The 21,859-nt window shown below is 38.1% G+C and overlaps 2 protein-coding genes and 1 long non-coding RNA gene across 5 annotated transcripts; 2 read left to right on the forward strand and 1 right to left on the reverse strand.

The window, feature by feature from the left end:
• Nucleotides 1–78: 78 nt before the first annotated feature.
• On the forward strand, nucleotides 79–8,162 carry LOC130552300 (tumor susceptibility gene 101 protein-like; the record flags this gene model as incomplete). Its single annotated transcript, XM_057330520.1, has 9 exons — nucleotides 79–172; nucleotides 248–313; nucleotides 397–560; nucleotides 686–812; nucleotides 3,176–3,233; nucleotides 3,395–3,492; nucleotides 5,963–6,165; nucleotides 6,316–6,555; nucleotides 6,744–8,162. Coding segments are annotated over 9 exons (1,140 nt in total), but the record flags the coding sequence as incomplete, so codon positions are not given.
• Nucleotides 8,147–16,157, reverse strand: ldha (lactate dehydrogenase A4). 3 transcript variants are annotated; one of them, XM_057329347.1, is made up of 8 exons: nucleotides 16,044–16,157; nucleotides 13,507–13,638; nucleotides 11,048–11,165; nucleotides 10,615–10,788; nucleotides 10,368–10,541; nucleotides 10,130–10,247; nucleotides 9,740–9,863; nucleotides 8,147–9,392 (listed from the first exon to the last, which is right to left on the reverse strand). In XM_057329347.1, exons 2-8 carry the CDS (start codon nucleotides 13,633–13,635, stop codon nucleotides 9,228–9,230), a joined length of 1,002 nt encoding a protein of 333 aa, XP_057185330.1. In that variant the 5' UTR covers nucleotides 13,636–13,638; nucleotides 16,044–16,157; the 3' UTR covers nucleotides 8,147–9,227. The 3 variants fall into 3 exon arrangements, with proteins under 3 accessions (XP_057185330.1, XP_057185331.1, XP_057185332.1); XM_057329348.1 differs by having other exon boundaries at nucleotides 13,507–13,641; nucleotides 16,044–16,142; XM_057329349.1 differs by having other exon boundaries at nucleotides 13,507–13,635; nucleotides 16,044–16,097.
• A 115-nt stretch (nucleotides 16,158–16,272) lies between these two features.
• On the forward strand, nucleotides 16,273–18,232 carry LOC130551614 (uncharacterized). The gene is made up of 3 exons (XR_008962637.1): nucleotides 16,273–17,434; nucleotides 17,513–17,567; nucleotides 18,022–18,232. It is a non-coding gene; the product is annotated as an uncharacterized LOC130551614 (long non-coding RNA).
• Nucleotides 18,233–21,859: the final 3,627 nt, after the last annotated feature.

Below are 21,859 nucleotides of genomic sequence, written 5' to 3' on the forward strand. Positions count from 1 at the left end.
TGGTTCCTTTATTTGGTTTTGGCTGATATTTTATTAATTTGTCAGGATTGTGTTTATTTATATTCTGTTGTTTATATATTACAGCAATACAAATATAGAGATCTCACAGTCCGTGATATTACAAATGTCATCTCTCAGTACAAAGACCTCAAACCTGTCATGGATGCTTATGGTAAGAGCTGCAATTTCACATTTCTGTAAATAACATTTTTTTAATACTTTTTAAATACTTCAATACTTTTTTCAGTTTTTAATGACGGCTCATCCAGAGACCTCATGAGTCTTACTGGGACTGTACCAGTTAGTTATAGAGGTGAGTGACACATTTCCACAACAGCAGTATGTTTGCTGCACATTCTTTCTAGTTTAACAGACACATTTTTGTTTTTTCAACAGGGAATGTGTACAATATTCCCATCTGCCTCTGGCTGTTGGACACGTATCCCTACAATCCCCCTATTTGTTTTGTGAAGCCCACCAGCGCCATGATGATCAAGACTGGCAAACACATTGACGCCAACGGCAAGATCTACCTGCCCTATCTGCACGAGTGGAAACACGTACGACCTCAATAACTCCGAACCTAAGCATCATTACGTTTCATTTTCTTACACATGAATTAAGTTTAGTTCTGAATATGTGATTGTTAGAGAATTAAAACGGATCTTTTGTTGTCCCTGATCAGCCTCAGTCAGATCTGTACGGCCTCATCCAGGTGATGATTGTGGTGTTCGGTGAGGAACCACCTGTGTTCGCCAGACCCACTACACAACCTCCGTATCAAGCCTTCCAGGCCACTGGACCTCCAAACCGTAAGCACAGATCTCAGTCTCCTCCAGCCTTGTGTTTGTAACGGCGGTAACGCACACTACCGTTCAAAAGTTTAGGGTCACTTTCCTACTTATTTATATTTTTCCCACATTTTAGAATAATAGTAATAACACAAATGGAACTTTGAGAATCATGACATAATTGATTCTTGGGGTGTCACCCTGAGGTGCTTTTTAAACAGTATTGAAGGAGTTCACATCTATTCTGGCTTCTTATTGACTTTTAATACTTTTAGTGACTCTTATTGACTTCAGTCAAGTTAGGGCTGTGCAATTAATCTTAAGTGAATTTCTGTTTTGGCATCTTTAACAATTATGAAACAAATAATCAAGGTAAAATAATTATTACTATCTATTTTTTACGTTTATTTGTATTTTTGTTTATGTGTTGTTAAGTTAAATCCTGCGTTACATTTATTTATTTATCATAATTTATCCATTTATTGACAAAGTCAAGGAGTAATCATGTTAAATAATTGTGATCTCAACATTGGGCAAAATAATCATGATTATAATTTTGTCAGAATCGAGCAGCCCTGCCTATATATATAAAGTACATTTGCATTTTAGTTTAGAGAACTAATTTCAAACACTTAAGCTTACACCTTTAAATCAAAACGTTTGTAGGGTCAAGAGAAACTTTTATGAATGGTGGGGCAGGTATTTGTATGTATGCACTGATACTTATACCCAAAATGTCAGTGGTTACAAATAAGACAAAACATATAGACACCTGGAATATCAGAATTACCTACCCAAATACAAATAGAGTTTTAAAACAAATATTTGGGGTATTATGTGTGAGGTATTTTTAAAAACACTCTTGCTTTGTCTGAAGTAAATATAACCAGGCAGAAAAAAACTTTTATTTTTATTTTACTTTTATTCTGATACTGTTGTTAGATACCTGGAATACATCAGGTGCTATTTTTATTTTCCTTTTTTGTTGTTAAAGTACCTTTCTTGTTCTTTATTTTTAACTGACAGTCTAATATTAAATAAACATTTTTATTTAGTTATTAGAAGATGTCACTGCTGTCCTTCGGAGACCTTGTATCTCCATTTTTAGTGATTTTTATTTTTTGCCCTAAATCATTATTATTGATTCAATTCAATTCAGTTTTATTTATATAGCGCTTTTCACAATGTGCATTGTTCCAAAGCAGCTTTACAGGATCAAATAAGAAAAACACAGAAAGGTAAAACACAGCACAGTGCATGGTGTTTATAGACCAAGCAAGATCATTATAATAAATAATATCTAATAAATAAATGAATAAATAAATAAATAAATTTATTAGGCACTGGGTTTTGCGAATATCTAACCAATAAAGGAGAGGTTTCCTATACAGTGATTAGATAAATCCAGGACTAGGCCTTAGTTAAATTAGGACGTTTAAGTAGTTTTTACAAACATACCTTACAAAAAAACATTACTTCTGTGCATTCTGTGACAAAACAATGGCACCAAAGTATTTTAGAACGTCAGTGCAAGCTGTTTTCAGTTTAAACAGCCCTAACATTTATTTTAGTCTAGGACTAGTCTTAAACCCTGTACGGGAAACCACCCCCCAAAAAGTATTTAAAAGTGCCTGTCAACTTTGACAAAACAGTATTAAATCATTTTAAAAGAACAGTGTTTTTTTTTCCATTTCCAGTAAACAGTAAATTTGGTCATCCGAGGTTTAGGAAGGACAGAGACAATATATTCTTAAATGTATCAGTACTAATATATCGAAATTCATTTTGACAGTCACAAATTCTCACTAATCTTGACCTCTGAAAGTTGATATTGTGACAGCCCTAACGGACAGTGAAAATGTTTACATGTATTTTGCTTAATGTAGCTCTGATTGTTTATATATGAAATAAACTAGGGCTGTGCAATATTTTTATATAAATGATCAAAATATCACAATATTTTGCAATAATTCAAAAAGTTACGTATAGACCACTTTGGATGACGTAAACAACGCTGACACTTTAACACTACACAATGGTTAAACAAAATGCAACTAACAGAACATTTTTAACCGAATCAAAATGTTAAACGGATCTCTTAAAGTTTCTATTATATACTGTATATGTGAAGTTTAGAAAAAAAAATTGAAACCGGAAGTGCTTCTGGACCAGTGTTTACATCTTGCGAAGTGGTCTATAAAATGAAGGTTGATGCAGAAAAAAAAAAAAATCGTATCGCACATCGCATTTTTCTTTAATGTCGCACAGCACTAGAATAAACTTTTCATGATTTGAAAGGGAAGTACAGTCAGTACCTGTATCAAACAGCAGATGTCACCCAGCAGCAGCAGGGCATGTCTGAGTGTTTGTGTTCTTCTTCTCAGAGTCATATATGCCAGGAATGCCAGCAGCGACTCCCTACGGGCCCAATCCAAACCCATGGTAAAAAACACATCTAATAAAATAACACGCTCCAAAGAAACGCAACAAAAATGCAAAATCTATTTTACTTTTACAGAATTTATAACACTCAAAATGCATGAAAAGGTAGTGTTGTGATAAGAAAGCCTGATTGATTGTTTTTGTGATGATTTCTGCTCCAGTGGTTATCAGGGTTACCCGGGTTATCCAGGAGGGAACGCTTATCCTGCCGCAGGAGGTCCAGCACACTACACATCCCAGACTCCTGTTACTACCGTGGGTGAGTTATCACATGTGCCTGGAGCTCAGTTTTATAGTCCAACAGTTAAAACTCACAAATCACATCGATTCTGTAATAAGCGTGAATATTGATTCCTTTTTCGTTTTTGAGTTTGTCGTCCTCAGATACCATTTTGAAGTTCATCTGAAGTGACATTACCTTTTAGATTCATTAAGTGTCAGTCTGAATGAATGTAAATGGGCAGCATTCGTTTAAAATTTATGCTAAACTGAATTGGCAGCTTTCGTCGGAATCTGGATCGACAGTGTTTAGTCAGTCCCTTCTTCCTTCATATTCACTTCATTCAATGCTGTGTTGACCTTGACCTCTGGTCTTCTGCCTGGCCTCATGCCTGGTGTACAGTGACCTCTCTGGAGCGCTCCTGAAAGGTTGGACCCGTAACTGGACTCTGTGTCTGTAAAGGTCAAAGGGCCTGCTTGATCCGCTTTAACGGAGCCTGGAGGGCTTATATTTAGATGTGCAGGAGTGAGAGGATATCAGTCCACAGGAGGCTTTCAGTGTCAGGCTGCTTTGAACCATGACATTCAGTTAAGAGTGCTGAGCCTATAATCACAGTCTCTCCGCATTGCTGAGTTATAAGAACACGTACTGTCTACTCGCAGACCTTCTCATGACTGTAGCTTCATGTCAAATCATGCTTCAGATGAAAAATCAACTGTTTGGATGAAGTTACAGGGACATATGGTCTAACTTGTAAAACTCGTATTATTTGCTTATTCATATATCTGCGTATACTAAATAAATCAATACATTTACATTTACGCATTTGGCAGACACTTTTATCCAAAGCGACTTACATTGCATGATACTATACATTTGTATCTTGAGTATGTGCAATCCCCTGGGATCAAACCCATGACCTTTGCGTTGCTAGCCCCATGCTCTAACCACTGAGCCACTGAAAAGTATGTGAGTTTTTAAGGGAAAATATAATCAACACTGTGGGACTTAAGTGTATATAGATCTACCGATGTATCGGTTGCCAATACTTCAATTTTTGATAGATTTAAAACCATCACATATCGGTTATAGCATGAAAAAGGCAGATGTAACAAACAGTACTTTATAAAGTAACTAAATAAAGGCACTGAGTTTTATATTGTCTGTCGCACAATCCAACCATTTTCTCTGCATAAAATGCTTGAACACATGCCATGAAACAAAATCTGTACAAAATGTAGTTTGTCAAAGGTGCCTTGGAAACAAAACATTGTAAATGTCAGTGATCACTCAACACACAAGTGAGCCGACGCGCACACTAAGTAAAAGTATTGTGAAAAATGTCTGCTGTCTGAGAGAAATATCGGTATTAGAATCGCCCAATAATTGTTTGGTGAAATTGGTATTGTATCAGCTAAAAAAAAAGGACAAAATGATGATGATCAGTGCATCCTTAAAGGTACAGTGAACTGGCCGTTTTTATTGTTTTATACTATTGTCTGATGTCTACTTATGACGTTCACGTGGTTTTTACATTCGAAAACATCAAAATCAATAAGTAATAGGCTATTTTCTACCCGGGTTTTGAGGCCGGCTGGAGAAACGCACGGTTTTTAAGGGAGGGCTGCATAGAAGACTTGGAAGTAAACGCCCACTGCTGTGATTGGATAGCAGCTTGCGTAGTTGACTTAGTTGGAGCCTTCTGTGAATTTGGTTAGACACGTAACTTTACGTAACTTGATTTTACTCAAATTTACGGACTTCTTTCCCAGATGTGATGGCAAGGCTTTCCATATAGTTTGTATAGCCTATAGTTGTATGGTGTTTAGTGACACATGACCGTACATGTCAGCATTTAAGATCCGCGAACTAGACAAAAGATCACCGCGATCGCGGGTCTCAAATGTTATAGTTTTCATGATAAATGAACAATAGACAGGGTTGGCAGATATGGATATGACTCAGGACCAGAAATAATATCAAAACACTTCAAAACAGCCTCCATTATTCGCAAACGGTGGATAAAACCTTGAAAAATGATATATGAGCACGCCAAATCACAGAGGTGCCGATTACAATTATTACAAATGACTAGAGGTCCCCAGGTAATACTATCAGGGCATATCAATATTTCAGATTTGACATTACTATTAGAGATGCACCGATATATCGGCCAAAAATCGGTCGATAAAAGCAGTTTTTTTACGCTATCGGATGATAGTCAGGGCCGATATATCCTGTCAATCAAAAGAGGACAGATAAATGCAATGAATTGGTGCTCTGTATTTAGAAAATATTAAGAAACATCACCAGTTTGATGTTCAATATTAATAGTCATATTCAGAAAGTTAAGAAATATTAATTTAGTCCTCCGAAACAGCATCAGCAGATATCACTCTGAATAATCAGCTCTCGGTGGAGAAATTTAGTGCATCTCTTAATACAAAAATGTCTTTCACCCTTATCGAAAGCAGCATGTAGTAGCAGTGTGTCTGTCGCCTTTCTCCAGGCCAAAGTCGTGATGGTACCATCGGTGAGGACACCATCAGAGCTTCACTCATCTCAGCCGTGAGCGATAAACTGCGCTGGAGAATGAAGGAGGAGATGGACAGAGCACAGGCCGAACTGGACGCTCTGAAGAGAACAGAGGAAGACCTGAAGAAAGGACACCAGAAGCTGGAGGACATGGTGTCCCGTCTGGACCAGGAAGTGGTAAGAACAACTATGGGCGATTTGTCCACTAACAATGTCCATAAACATAACAAATGTTTGCCCTGAACAGATGTCATGTTGTCATAAATAACCAATCATTTTGCAAGCTTTTTAAAGATTTTTGGATATTTTGGATATGTGCACCCTCAGGCTGAGGTGGACCGAAACATCGAGCTCCTCAAGAAGAAGGACGAGGAACTCAGTGAAGCTCTGGAAAAAATGGAGAACCAATCAGAAAACAACGACATCGATGATGTCATCATACCGACGGCTCCACTGTACAAACAGATTCTGAACCTGTATGCCGAGGAGAACGCCATTGAAGACACCATCTTTTACTTGGGAGAAGCCCTGCGGAGAGGAGTCATCGACCTGGAGGTCTTCCTCAAGGTTTGTTCATCCTTCACACATCTAGAACTCTCACACTTCATCTTTAATCGTAATATTTTACGTACTTTTTAATACCAACATGAAAAAATCTCAACTTTGAGCCATTGATTCGTATTTGATTTGGAATGTATCAGGCTTCTCCTTCTAATGTTATGTTTGATGACGCTTTTCCTCTCGTTCATCCTCAGCATGTGCGACTGCTGTCCCGAAAACAGTTCCAGCTGCGAGCGCTCATGCAGAAAGCACGCAAGACCGCCGGACTCAGTGACCTTTACTGACCCAGCTCCCGTCACACGAGCCACGCTCCTCTTTTGTGTGCCGTTTCAGCGGGAGTTCAATAATTCATGTTGTTTTTACTGCTGCGAGATGCTGTCTGCCTGATTTTATTTACTGGATTGGAAAATCAGCATTTGTAAAAATGTCATTTAGGTACACAAGAGCTAGAAGTTACGAATTCGACCCGAGCATTAAAGGAAAGTTGATGTCGTATGGGTGACTATCATCCCCGATTTCTCCTTGTACAAGAGCGTTTTTCCCAATTTCCTAAAAGATTTCTCTTAATATTCCACTGTACACATCAGGTTTCTATTATTTGAGATTCTCCAGGCAGATGTTTGAGTCTTTGGCTTTAGATACGGCTGTTATTAACAGTCCAGCGTAACAAGTCTTATGTCATTAATTGAACATTTCAAAATGTGAAGGAATCACAGAATATATGAGAAAATGTCTTTCTCGTGGATCAGATTTTTCAGCTTTCATAACTGATATTAACTATTACTTGTGGTTCTCCATTTCAGTTCTTTAAGATTATAATAATAATTAATATTTATGTTTTCTCATCCGGGAACTATTTTCTGTTCCAAATTCATTATAATGTTTGAACTGTAAATCATTTAGCTGTATACAAAGTTTGTGACGGTTCATTTTCACTTTGAAAATCGAAACGCTACAAACTATCGCCCTGCACGCTTCACCTTTAGATTATACATTCTATCCAAAGTGATGCAAAAAAATGATAGAAGTCCCTGAAACAGTCTTGTTTTTTGCATTTCAGTTTAACATTTTAGTGTACTTTTGGGATGTTTGATTTTTAAGACCTGAGTAAAAAGACATTGCACCGTAATATGCCAATATTTGGAGAGTTTGGTTCCAAAATGAGAGAACTCGGTTTTTAAGATTTTTCAGAAATCAGGTTTTTTTATTGTGCATTCCATATTACATCAGTCAAACTGCAGTTGGTTTGTTTTGATTTAAGCTACAATAACTAAAAAAAAAAAAAAAAGATTTTTAGTTATCTCATTTTGGAACCTAAATCTTCAATTGTTCTTATTTGTTTCAGTCTGTAGGTTTTATGTCACGCTGATCAATAAACAAGATCTTTACATGATTGTTAATACGTAAACAGCACGGCATTGTTGAAAGAGACCTTTCACTGACCTGTTTTGGATGTTATTTACCTAGCTAATCTCAATAACAACTAGAAACCTTTGGTCTGTTTCATTCGACACAGTCCACGAAGCTAGTTTCAATGCCATCGGTCATCAGATGTTGATGTTATTTCTATTGATTATAAAATAAAACAAAACGCTGGTTTTGTAGTTTGTTTATTCCGTTATGGGCTGTATCTTAATTCTACAATCACACACTTCCAAGTAACAGCTATAACTGTTGCTGTATATTACCACTCAGCTGAGGGTTTGTTTTTCTTGTTTCAAGATCAACAGAAATCAAAATACAACACTGACAACAGTAAATTATTTCCAGCTGATACATAGTGTACACAAGTAGTTGGGATTGTCAAACCATTTAAACCAAAACCATGTCAAAGTTGACTGAGTTCTGCTTAGTTTTCGTTGATGATTGTTCCGTCTGCTTAGTTTTTTTTTGTAAGATTACATATACAATTTTTGATTTTATGAGATAAGATTTTTGATAACTAAAATTTCAATTTGCATGTTAATATATTTATGGAAATTGATTAGATAGATGTCATCCGTAAAACAAGTAGAATGAATTTGTGAGAAACGTTTGTGTAAAATAATTCTTCGTTAATGCAATCATTCAAAATCGTTTTTGCAGACGTTGTCACATTTGCATTTACGTACAAAATGATTTACACACAAAGATAATTTGGCTCATGTTTCATGATTTAAATCTAATTTTTCTTGTCCGTTTACATTGAAAGACATGCACAAATGTAAAACCCCATAATTCAAAGTGGTACATAAACGTATTTTGCACGTTGACCGACTTAAAAATAAGCAGTTTTTCTTAGGTCTCAGCGTTTTGCTGTACATGTAAACTCTCAATGAAACCGATATTTTGTAAGGCTTTGGTTTTACTTGGTCTTGGAGGAAAACTGATGCAGGACGTAAGGGGTACGGAATGCTAGTCGAGCTCAGAACAGCAAATAAAATACAAAATAAGAGACTGAAATTGCACATAGAGTCTTGCTCAAGTGCTTCTTTTTCTTAGAATATACAACAGTATGCACATAGACTCTTATATAATCTTTATATTGACAACAAGAGTAAATTACTTCTTTACCATTGCAACACCTTACAATCTAAAGGCCTGACAGTGGTTTGGAGATTTGTGGTGGAAGTTACAGGCGGTACGGTTTCTGAGGTCAGGAAATCTGACGCTAGCTACATTTTGGAAGAGACTGCGGTTCACAGGGTCAGCTCCTTCTGAACGCCCCACAGGGTCTCGGCGCTCTTCACCAGCTGTTTTTCCTCATCTGGTTTCAGGGTCATGTGGACGACATCTGTAAGGCCGCTGTTACCCAGGATGCAAGGCACGCTGAGGAAGACCTCATCATTTACACCGTGCATTCCCTGTTAAACATGGACAAGAGTCGAAAAAGGGGCTCAATAAACTTTTTTTATATGACATATCTATGTTATAGCACGCCTTACACCTAAGCATAATTTTTAGTCACCTTAAATTATTTTTAGGGAAGCACAATAAATTATCGGCCATATCGGTATCAGACAATAAATAAGTATTAAGGGTGTTACAAGTCATGCTTGTGTTTAAGAAAACCTTACACATCTTGACATTTCTTCACATGCCAAATGTACTCGCAATAATAGAATGACTCCTATACTTTCTCCATATTACAAAATGTATGCGTTGCAGGATTTCGTTTACATAGGACATCAACCAAACGTAAACGTCTCACCTTGACCAGCGTAGAAACTGGATGACACTTCTTCAAGTTCTTCAACATGCTTTCACACAGGTCAGCTACAGACATACCAATAGCCCAGGATGTGTATCCCTTCAGTTTAATAACCTCGTAAGCACTGCCACACAAACCAGAGTAATGTTAAACACGTATAATCAATCTCAAACCCAGTCTAAACACACACACGCGAGGACTCGTTGTGTATTACAAATCATATACAACTGAAGAGCACTGAAGGGTTTCTTCTTTAAACCATTTTACTATTTGACTTAATGGTCTCAATACTAAGATGGCTGACTGTAAAGTAAACTGATTTGAAATGGTCCCAGCATAAATCCAAATGTGACTTCAATGGATGTTGAGTTGGTTATATGGATTATTCACCTGTCAACCACCTGCTTGTGGACGTTCTTCCAGTCCTCCTTGTCTTTCTCTGTTCCAATGTCAGGGCTAAGACCCTGGAGAGATACGCCGGCCACGTTCACACCGCTCCATACAGGAACTACATGAGGAAGAGCAAACAAAACATTTGGTTAACGTCTAACTTGAAGCCCAAAGGCATCTAAAACGAACGGAAAAATCCAAATAGACAACAAATGCAAATTCAGACTTCAGGCCTCACCGCTGGAGTCTCCGTGTTCTCCGATCACCCAGCCATGGCAGCTGGACGGATGAATTCCCAGCTTCTCCCCCATCAGGTAACGGAACCTGGCTGAGTCCAAGTTTGTGCCGCTGCCGATGACGCGGTTCCTGGGCAAACCGCTCAGCTTCCAGGCCACGTAGGTCAAGATATCAACTAAAGAAACACAGGATTCGTTGAGCGTGTCATGATGTCAAACAAAACTTTGGTACGCGTCAGTTTAGTTTACCGGGGTTCGAGACCACCAGAAGGATGCAGTTGGGGCTGTACTTGATGATGTTGGGGATGATGAACTTGAAGATGTTGACGTTCCTCTGGACGAGGTTCAGACGGCTCTCGCCCTCCTGCTGGCGAGCTCCAGCGGTCACCACCACGACTTTGGAGTTTGCGGTCACGCTGTAGTCTGGAAAGTCACATGGGGACGAAACTAACATTTATCAACGGATCATTTGCAACAAATCTCACAATTTGGAGCGTTTCACAAGCAGTGCCAAGGTTTCAGTTATGAAATTCCTGAATGTGTCTTCTTTTAACACAAATAACAATGTAATAATGTGAATCTAGGTCACGACGGCAGTATGTGATCTTGTGTGCCGTTCTGTTAACAACAACCTAAATTCTGTCTCCGGTTTTGATCATCATTTATGGCCTCATAATCTCACCTTTATCAGCCACTATCTTGTGAGTCTTGAGAAAGAGACTTCCATGCTGCAGGTCCATAGCCTCTCCTTTAAGCTTATCTTCCATCACGTCCACCAGCGCCAGTTCATCCGTCAGATCCTGCACAAACACATGCACCAAACGTGATCAACACAACTCTCACTGATAACACATCAACCATCAACCTGAACCTCCTAGGGGCGGTTTCCCGAACAAAGATTATTTTAAACCAGGAGTAGGCCTTGGTTAAATAAGGATATTTAAAGGTCCAGTGTGTAATTTTTGGGATGATCTATTGATAGAAATGCAATATAATATACATAACTATGTCTTCAGAGGTGTATAAAGAGCTTACAGAATAAAGCGTCATGTTTTTATTACCTTAGAATAAGCTATTTCCATCTACATACACAGCGGGTCCCGTTGTATGCAATTCGCCATGTTCTGTCAGCCGTCGTAGTGTTTCGAACGGGAGGGGTGGGGTGAGCCGTTGGTTGCAATTCGCAACCTTGCCACTAGATATTACTGACTGGATTTTTAAGTTGTTTAAAAAAAAAACATACTTTACAAAAACATTACTAGTGTGCATCTTGAGACAAAACAATCGCACTGATATATTTTAAGATATGCCAGTGTAAATTGTTTTCATTTAATGCCTCTAACATTTCAGTTAGTCTGGGACAAGGCTTAAACCCTGTCCGGGAAACCGCGCCCCTAATGACCAAATGATATAAATCTTCATGGCAAACTTTCATAATAGGAATTAATATTAAGTTATATTTACTAAACTCAAACAGGTTCCTCTGGGATTTCTTAATAAGGACGTCACGATATAAGGACGTTGTCGTTACTTATAAATCAAGACTTTTGAGCAACTATTTTTCTTGTTTGGAGAGCTGAAGCGTGAAGCTGAACCCTTGAGTGTGCTTAGTCTCCAGCATGTGGATTGTGTTTTATGTTGGCAAAGGTTCAACGGCTACGGTCTCGTTCAGGATCGCACTTCGTTCAAAGGTCAAGAAACCTTTTAAAGTTATCTAGTTCAAGTCACAAAAGTTCAACGCCCGTTGATAACTCAGAAGAAACAAAACTAGCACGTTTGTGATGGTTCTCAGATTATATGGTATCAGTATGAAGTCTTTGGGAACGGATGGAGTTTACTCAACATGGTGTTTGATTTTCTGTTAGACGTCTGACATGGACCTCTTGATATAATGTTATTTCGCTATCTGGGTCATGAAAAAATGAAATTGCGATTCTTTATGTTTGGCCATTCAAATCTGTGATAGATTATCTTTTTAGCATTTGATTCTTTTACCTGCATTGCGCTTGTTTGTTGTAATTATTTTCTTGTTTTGAGTAAATAATTGAATTGGTTTCAGATACCTGCTCTTAATGGTGATCAATATTAGTTTTCTCCTAAATATTTGAAAAATGAAACAAATAATATAATGAATAGTAATGAATAAACAGTGAACCATTTAAATAATTTGCTTCGAAACTGCTTTTTAAACTTTGTTTAACTTATGAAACATGCAGCCCCGGTTTCACAGACTAGGTTTAAGACTAGTCACAGACTAAAATGAATTTTGAGCTATCTAAACTGAAAATAACTTGTCTTGACATATCTTAAAATATGTCAGCGCCATTGTTTGGCCTCAAGATGCACATCAGTAATGGTTTCTTCTAAGGCATTTTAATAAAAGCGACTTAAATAGCCTAAATTAACGAAGGCATAGTCCTGGTTTAGGCTAAGCCTGGTCTATGAAACCGGGCCTATGTTTTCGTAATTTAAGCGTTAATAGAAGTGAAATTAGTGAATTTGTTCTTAATTGTATAATTGTGCTCGTTTTGTTATAAGCATGTGGAGCGTGCATATTGTTATAAGCGTGTGGAGATGACGGTAAATGTGATAAAGAAATGTCACAATCTACCAAATATGTGTTCCATCAGTTAGGCTATGTCCTAAACTGTAATTTTTCTTTATAAAAGAAAATTTAAATAAAATTAAATTGACTTATTATTAAGTTTACTTAAAGCTTTAAATCTGTAACATTTGCCTCTCTATCGCCATCTCTGTTTGAAACATAAAATTGCAGGTTACTATAAAACATCTTTAGTGGGGGTTAGGGTCAAATGAGGTCAAAATGACATTTTCCACCAAATCGTACCCAACAGCTCAGTTTATATATCAAATTAGAAAATTAGAAATCATTATTACAAGCTTCCCTTTACGAAATGTGGCAAGCAGAATGTTGTCAACGCTGATTTCTTTTTTATGTACAGTACTTGCTCAAAAACGGATTTTTGTTCATTTTCAACCAAAAGGTTTTGGATTGCAGCTTTTATTTTATACTTTAATTTTTAAAACAATCGTTTATTTTAACAAATGCAATGCATAAGCGATGCCATTTCAAAACAAACAAACAAGATAACTGTTGTCTTCCATCATGTGATCACTGACCTTGAGTAGGATGCTGATGGCGGCGGCCATTCCAACCATTCCCACCCCCACCACTGTCACCTTATTGGTGGGGCCAGCAGACTGCTCCTTACTCACATGAACGATCAGTTTCTCCTTAGTAGAGGCCATCTTCTGCCAAATTAAATACAAATCATGAGTTTGCTTTTACGAGCAATGCACACCACAAAATTACTTTTGCACCAAGCAATGCATTACGGGTAACGTGACTGTGGATGATGTTACACAATATACATTTTAAATAAACATTTGTGACATTTCGCACACATTGACACTTCAAACAGATCAAGGGAATGAATATATGCTGTTGGGTCTACTGAGGCATTCCAGTTATTTTCAGAGGTGGGTAGTAACGCGCTACATTTACTTCGTTACATTTACTTGAGTAACATTTTGGAGAATATGTACTTTTTAAGTAAAATTAAAAGTGTGTACTTTTACTCTTACTTGAGAAAATTTCTAATAGAAAATCTGTACTTTTACTTCGTTACATAGCTTACATTGCGTGACGTTCCTTCGTTCCTTCATTTTAAAATATGCTTTTTAAAATGCGTTGTTTATTTCAATGTTGTCGTCTCTTTTTACGGGCATTCCCGAGTGATCGATTCTTTTGAGTCGATTCTTTTGAAAGCATTAATTGAACAATGGGCAAAACCATATGAATAGGCTAATGAATCAGTTCAAATGATTTGTTCAGTTCGCAGCACGATCTGAATCATCTGAAGCAGGATTACTCACTCCTCGTAGCGCAAAATTTAAGAACACGCAGAACACAAAGAGCATTGAATGAAGTGGATATTAATCTGTATCTATACAATCAAAACTGCAAATGTGTCATATTGTTTGCAAGCAATGATAAATGCGCGCCACATGCGCGCACCCGCGCGACCTGTTCGTCAGACACCGCAACATACGCGTTACCTGTCAGAGACGTGGGCCTGCAGAAATATACATTTGAAGAACAGAAGGAAGAAAACTTGTTGATGGGCGTGTGGTTCACTGTTTACTGTTTGTTTACAAGTAAGAGCGTTTCACAACACACACGTGACACAACACGAGAAATCATGAGCTTTGTTCAAAAATGTGTATTTCATTTAAGAGAGCGCTGCAGATGTTCTAGATCATCTTAGGAAATGCTCTGAGTTTAGTTCATGCTTTAGTTTGACATGGTCTATTATTCTAAATAAATTGTGTAAACTACACTGACACCAGGACTAGATGAAATTGACAGAAATGCTTGTCTCTTCTGTGTTTGTCTATTCTTTAGTCTCTCTAGTATATTGCAAAGATATCTACTTATGATAATTAAAAATATTGATTAAAATGTATTATTAAAATATTGACGTTAATATTAATTTTATGTAGTAGTCCTATATAATCAGATACAAAGTAACTAAGTAACTAGCTACTTGAGTAGTTTTTTCATTGCATACTTTTTTACTTTTACTCAAGTAATTTTTAAAATAGTGACTTTACTTGAGTAACCATTTCTCTAGTTACTTGTACTTTTACTTGACTAAAGATTTTGGCTACTCTACCCACCTCTGGATATTTTATCCTCTTGTCAAGTGCAGTCATTGGAAAGGTTAAATATGCTGCTATTTACATCATCCATCCTCAGCCTCTGCAGTGTTGTGTGCACAGAGGCACGTACATCAATTTAAGGTAACTGGACAACTAATGCTGGGAAATTCCCGCTGTGAACAAGCAAACCACCTTAAGAGCCCCTAACGCATGATTTTACGCGTCTCACTGATCTGACGCGCAATAAAAACACACGCACTTTGAAGAACATCCCTAACGTCTTATATAGGCTACTCATCAACGCGAGTTTACGTAATGAGTGTGTAATATCGGTGAATGAAACACCGACTCATCTTTAGCAGACAGGTAGGCTAGTTTTTACTGCACGTACTCCTCGAAATGTAAGCATCCAAACCCCAAGTACCAGAATCCTTTGCATTTAAGGAAGCAAGACGCGCACGAAGAACGCAGCATCAGTCCATACCAAACATTCCCCCAAGCACGTAGACCGCTATATGCCTCACAAACCTGATTCAGAGCACCAGCATCAAACTGATTCGTTTGCTTTAATAACCAGCTTTACTATTACAAAACACGTGTAACCGCTGTACAGGACCAACGCATGCTTTAGCATCGACACTTGATCATCTATTTTATTATGACACAGGCAGCAACAGGTCATCTTTGAGTACACGAACTGGTAAATGTTAAGTTTATTTGTACAATAGCATTGTAGATTACACAACAGCCTCAGACTTTAATGGCGAATGCCTGTCTTTATAAATGCCTCAGGTCAGCTGTTACGAGCATCATCCAATGCATTAATATGCAAATTAGTCTACGGACGTTATTAAATGTCCGTTACAGTTTAATCACAAAACAGTTTTCTAAAATGACATCGCTAAACACCGCATGTACTGCACGTTAACACAATTATTTCCATTATCGATTATATTCTTATATAGATTGTTTAAAAGTGTCCGGTTTTCTCTCACCTGTAGATTATATAAAAGTGAATTGAGGAATGTATCCGCTTTGACGTTGTGCAGCAGTGTTGTGAGGAAGGGGCTGGTCGGCTTTTAAAGCGCTCACGCAACAGCCTTGATTTGCATATGAATGAGATGGGCGTGGCTTCGCCGCCCGTGGCCTATATGGGGCAAGTCACGTCCACAGGGCAACGTCATAGAAGAAGCGGATGTGCTGCACGTGAGAAGGTTTCAACATAACGTTTAAATAAAATCTACATGAAAAATAATCATTATAAATGTGTTAAATAGGGAAACGGCTGGTTGTCATACTCACAAGGGCTCTGTAAATATAAGATTTAAATGTCAGGTTCGGAAAAGGTGGTATACATATCTCAGATGTTTAAATTAGTAGCCTAGATATCAATCGTTTTAGTGTTTGTAATAGTTAACTAAAGCCAGTGCTGATTAATAGCAGGTTCCAATGTGACAACTTACCCCTTACGATTGCTTTTTCGTCAGGATTATAACTTATACACATACTTGTTCACAGACATTTACTTAAAAAATAAAATATAAAAAATAAGAAGTAAAAAAATCCCTTTTAAAATAAAAAAAAATGCTTTTAGTTCTCATTGTGTTCAGCAATTTGTCTGTGTTCTACCATGAATCTCTCTCTCTCTCTGCTGATTCTCTCTCTTCAGTAAACACATTGTAACCATCATTCCTGTCACCGGAATGTGGTGAATATGCAGTGTCATGGTTAACTGGCATGTTTTTTTATAAACATAAACTATACACATATAAGGCAAATTATCATGTATTTTAGGCTGTAACAATTCTGTACAACATGAAAATGGCAAAAAAAAAAAAATGGGTCCATGGAACATTTATTTATTTACTAAAATTATAAGGCATCAGCTAGGCCTATAGCTAAAAGAAAAAAAGTAACCAGTCTATATAAAAAATACCAAATCAACCACATACGATAAAAACTTAAAAACACTAGTAAAACCTACATCAGGCGATTTGAGAGAGCGAGACAGACAACACTCAAACGTGTTGCAATGAAATTGCTCTATCTAGTGGTGGATAAAGCTTATTTCATCTTTTTTCAGTTTCTCTTCAAAGGGTTTTAGATTGGCACACTTATTAACTTCAGTTATAACAGTATGTGATGGGATATGCTTAAGAAACTACAAATGTAAAGCCATGTAATGTGTAGTTATGGGTTTAATAATGGGCTGCCCTTTTTGTTTCTTTTTGTATGTCCTCCATTTGTTCATTGAATGGAAGTTGCAGCTGGCTTATGTAATGCATAGTGGCAGTAACCAGGAGTTAAGGAACGTCTATGTGCAGACACGTTAAATACGGAGACAGAGCATGGTGGTGTGCTGAACATATGATGTTTTGTTTAGAAGGTAGTAGTTTTATTATTTGATGGATGTGTGTACATGTGTATTTAATATGTCATATCTATATTATTTTGTTTGTTTTAGTATTATGGTGAGATGGCTGCCTGAGCATCACAAATCAGAATAGCGGATGGTAGAGGTATTATTGCTTTTACTACTTAAAACATAAGGGTTTATAAAACTAAGTTTTTAAAAAATAATAATTTTAATGGTTATTGCGAATGTGTTTTATCTTTTAATGGTATATGTGATGTTTTTCTTTGATATTGTAAACAAGTCTTTTTATTAATGAACTGTGCTTTCACTTACAGGGATGCATGATTACCGTTTATTTTATACTTAATTGTTATGCTTGATTGGTTGGGTTTTGTTTGTATTTCAATTGTGTACTGGGCCACATCACCGAAGGAAATAATTGAACAAGCCGTAATTATTTCAGGGTGTTGACTGATTTATTCGAATTGCGCTACCCATGATTTAACAGTATTGTGTTCTTTTTGTTATAGATTTCTTTTGTCCCATTGGTGGCTGCAGGGTTGCCTTATACTGGTGGATGACCGGGTTTGGTGACTTATCTTTCTTCTTTTTTGCAGTGTGGCTTGGTGTGAGCTTGATTGCAGTGTGAGCACGTTTGCCTGTATGTTACTTGGTCTTCACTATATAGGTTCTCTGTGGCCATCCAGGGGCTGTTTTGTTTTGTTTTGTTTCTTTTTTTGTGGGTAGTTGCATCGAGGGCTTGTACATTTGTCTAAGATGTTTATACTTTTGTCTTTTCATTTATTATTGTTGAATAATAAAGGAATGTTCTTTCTATTGAAACTGCACTACCGCCTTCTGCCTGATTACTTACCCGTATATGGGACCAGGGGCGGACTGGCCATCTGGTGTACCCCCGGTGGGCCTCTAACGTATGGGGCTGGAACAGAGGCGGTGGCCGCTAACGTATGGGGTCATAACGGACGCATTTTCCGCTAACGTATGGGGCCGTAACGGAGGCGTTGGCCGCTTAGACGGACGTATTATAAATGCGAATGCATGCAACGCGAATGCAAAAGACACGTATGCATGCACCCCATGGTGCAAAAGGTGAATGAATGCAGCACGCCGTCTCCCTTTTATACCCGGATATCCGGGGGCGGAGTCCGGCATGCAAATTTCATTCGCCTTTTCTAAACTAGTCAGAAGTTGATAGGTTCTCAAGAGCGAACCCCATCTGTCGGCTCGACACAACGTCGAGAGACCGACAGAAAGGGAATTGGTGTTTAGCCCCCTTTGTCCTGTCACATAACAGCAAATGTAAGTTTTGTATTCTGGTTTTAAGTTTACCTGTCATTTTTCAGCATATACCATTGCATTTCGCTCAAGAGAAAAGAATTCATTTATTTTCTTTAGTTTTCTTTCAATCCATCACGGAAGGATCGTTTATGTCTCCAGGTTCGGCAGGGTTATTGCACAACGTTTTGTGAGACTTTAGCCGAGGGCAATGTGCGCTCATATGGGCTTCATTGAAGCAAAAAATAATCCGATCACACCTTTTGTTGGTGTATTTCTAAATGTTGGACTACACAGACCCTGCAAGTATGACATTTGTCATGTTTCAAGCCACACAATCTCCCAGAGGCTCTTATTTTGTGCTAAAACTTTCCTCATTTCTCTGAAGTCTAAAGCAAACTTTTTCTTTCAGGTTACTTCAAAATTACTAACAACATTTTCAATTTTATATAACTTTGTGACCCTGGACCTTTCCATTGATGTATGGTTTGTTAGGATAAGACAATATTTGCTGAATATCTGGAATCTGAGGGTGCAAAAAAAATCTAAATATTGAGAAAATCGCCTTTAAAGTTGTCCATAAGAGGTGCTGTAATGAAATTGTGGAGAGTAGATGAACCTGAAAGCTGAATCCGATCTCTCTCGTGAAGCCAACACGGAAGTGACTTAAACTGCAATTCATTGACTGGCCGCTAGAGACTGGCTCCAAAACAGAGCAGAATCTCATTGAGCCCCATTTTAAAGGAGTCATATTGCACGGCTAAAACGAATATTATTGTTTGTTTTAGATGTAACGCAATGTGTATACACCATTTAAAGTTTTTTGCACTCACACTATACCACGCCCGAGCCCAACCGCACCATGCTCTGGCCCACCTCTTCCAAGCGAGCCAGGGACCACTAAACGAACCATGCCCGGGCGCGATACGGAGCGATCACACTAGTCAAATGAACCGGGCTTTGGGGGTCAAACGTGCTCGGGCACAGTTCAGATTGCCTAGTGAGAGTACACCCTAAGAATAACTGACGAAATAATAGTGTTTTTACACCTTCTATGTAGATAAACTTGTTGTTGGACACTCCATAAACCAAAGTAGGACCTTAAAAATCTCTAGTTATGTACTCTTTAAGAATTAACATTCAGCAAATTCAGTGCGTGGCCACTTGAGTGACAGGTGGTCTCAGCAACTAGGCGCCTCAGCTCCAACCATGTCCCACCTCATTTTTGATTATCCGGGAGTGACGTGCTGCTAAGATGTCGACGGCCGGCTCCGCCCACTTTAAAGGAGTCATCGGATGAAACCCAATTTTTTCTGTGTTTAAGTGCTATAATCGGGTCAGGAGTGGATTTATTTCATTTTTAGTGGAAATCCCTCAGAAACCATAAGTAAAAACCTGCTTGTTTGCGTGAATCACTTCAAGCCAGAGTGCTTTATTAACCTGGGACAGTACAAGCAGGATTAGCTTCAAAGTTGTTCCTCAAGAGGGATCGAGACCGACTGAACGAGACAAAGCTGCCGATGTAAGTAATATTTATCAACAGTCTGAAATAACGTACATGTACCGTATATATGAGGATAACGTTAGCATATGACAGCGAAGGGAGCTAAGTCAGTCACAGGCTAAATAGAACATTCAAAGCCAGTGGTAAACTTACTCTATATTTATATGTTATTTGGCAAATGGGCACTTGGAGTTTAGCTGTATATAAGTTAATGAACACTCCGGTTGGTTTTCGTTTTGAACATCTCAAGAAAAATCTGTCACAGCATACTAGTTATGCTCTCACGTTGTGTGTGTAACATTATAACTTGTCAACGACAAGTGCTAAAATCCACCTTCCGCTGAGATCTGCAGGTGCGCATTCCGTGGATTTTAGGCAAGCATACACGCGCAACGTGAGCGCATTAGGATGCGCTGTTTGCTGTGACGGATTTTTTCAGGTTCAGGAATCATAATTTAGCTAAACCATTGCCATGGCAGTACTACACATGTGTTGTGTAGACACGCTGGACAGAAGGGGGGTGGGGTGCGCTGCAACTCATTATCAGTTAAAGAGACATGCACCAAAATGGGTTGCTGTGAGCATAGCTGTTTTTGATGAGGCAAAAAGGGTTCTGTTTACACAGCCATTAAGTGTTTTTAAGCAAAATATGTTCCAGACATTTCATGAAGACCCTAATAAATCATACCAACTTGTTGAAAGTGCTCATCCGATGAGTCCTTTAAGCTTCAAAACAGCTCCTCGGAAACCTACGGGTGACATCACGGACACTACGTCTATGTTTTACACAGTCTATGGTAATTCCCAAAGAGCGGGCAGCAGCGAGTGACGTTTGTAGGAGTGTTTCCAGCCATTTTTTAGGTGATTTTGCAGCATCCACACACAAAAATAAAGTTTTGATATATTTACGTTATTGGAAATTTATAAAATATCTTCATGGAACATTATCTTTACTTAAAGGTGTGATGAACTGGGCTTGTTTATTGTTTTATATGGTTGTATGAAGTCTACTTATTACGTTCACGTGGTTTTTACATTAAAAAACATCAAAATCAATCAACTGTAATAGGCTATTTTCTACCTGGGCTTTGAGGCCGGTTTGATGAACAATCGGTTTGAATGGGCGTTCCGCCATGAAGACTTAGAAGTAAACGCCCACTGCTATGATTAGATAGCAGTTTGCGTAGTAAACTTAGTTGGAGCCTTCTGTGAATTTGGTTAGAGACATAATGTTAGGTTACACATTCACCCTATTCGCACGGGATTAGTATTATCTGGGGACCTCGTGTGATTTAGAATTGACCTCCCCACGTCTGTATTTTATGTGGCGCATTCGCACAGGATAAATGAAGCCTGCGATCTTACTCAAATTTACGAACTTATTTCCCGGATGTGATGGCAAGGCTTTGCGTATAGTTTGTATAGCCTATAGTTGTATGGTGTTTAATGATATATGACCTTACCTGTAAGCATTTGAGCCCCGTGATCGCGAACCGGACATAAGATCACCGCGATCGCGAATCTCAAATGTTACGAGAGTTTCCATGATAAATAAACAAACGGGAGACTCCCGGTAACTTATGGATGTGACCCAGCACCCGAAATAATACCAAAACACTTCAAAACAGCCTCCATTATTTGCAAACGGTGGATAA

Source organism: Triplophysa rosa, linkage group LG3 (assembly GCF_024868665.1).
Source record: "Triplophysa rosa linkage group LG3, Trosa_1v2, whole genome shotgun sequence".
In the NCBI taxonomy this organism is placed as follows: Eukaryota; Metazoa; Chordata; class Actinopteri; order Cypriniformes; family Nemacheilidae; genus Triplophysa; species Triplophysa rosa.

Coding starts and splice junctions, on each gene's coding strand:
- ldha (XM_057329347.1), bottom strand. CDS start 13,635: ATGGCCTCTACTAAGGAGAAACTGATCGTTCATGTGAGTAAGGAGCAG. Junction 10,248..10,367: donor AGAACACGGAGACTCCAGCG/GTGAGGCCTGAA, acceptor TTCCTCATGTAG/TTCCTGTATGGAGCGGTGTG. Junction 9,864..10,129: donor CACAAGCAGGTGGTTGACAG/GTGAATAATCCA, acceptor TTTGTGTGGCAG/TGCTTACGAGGTTATTAAAC.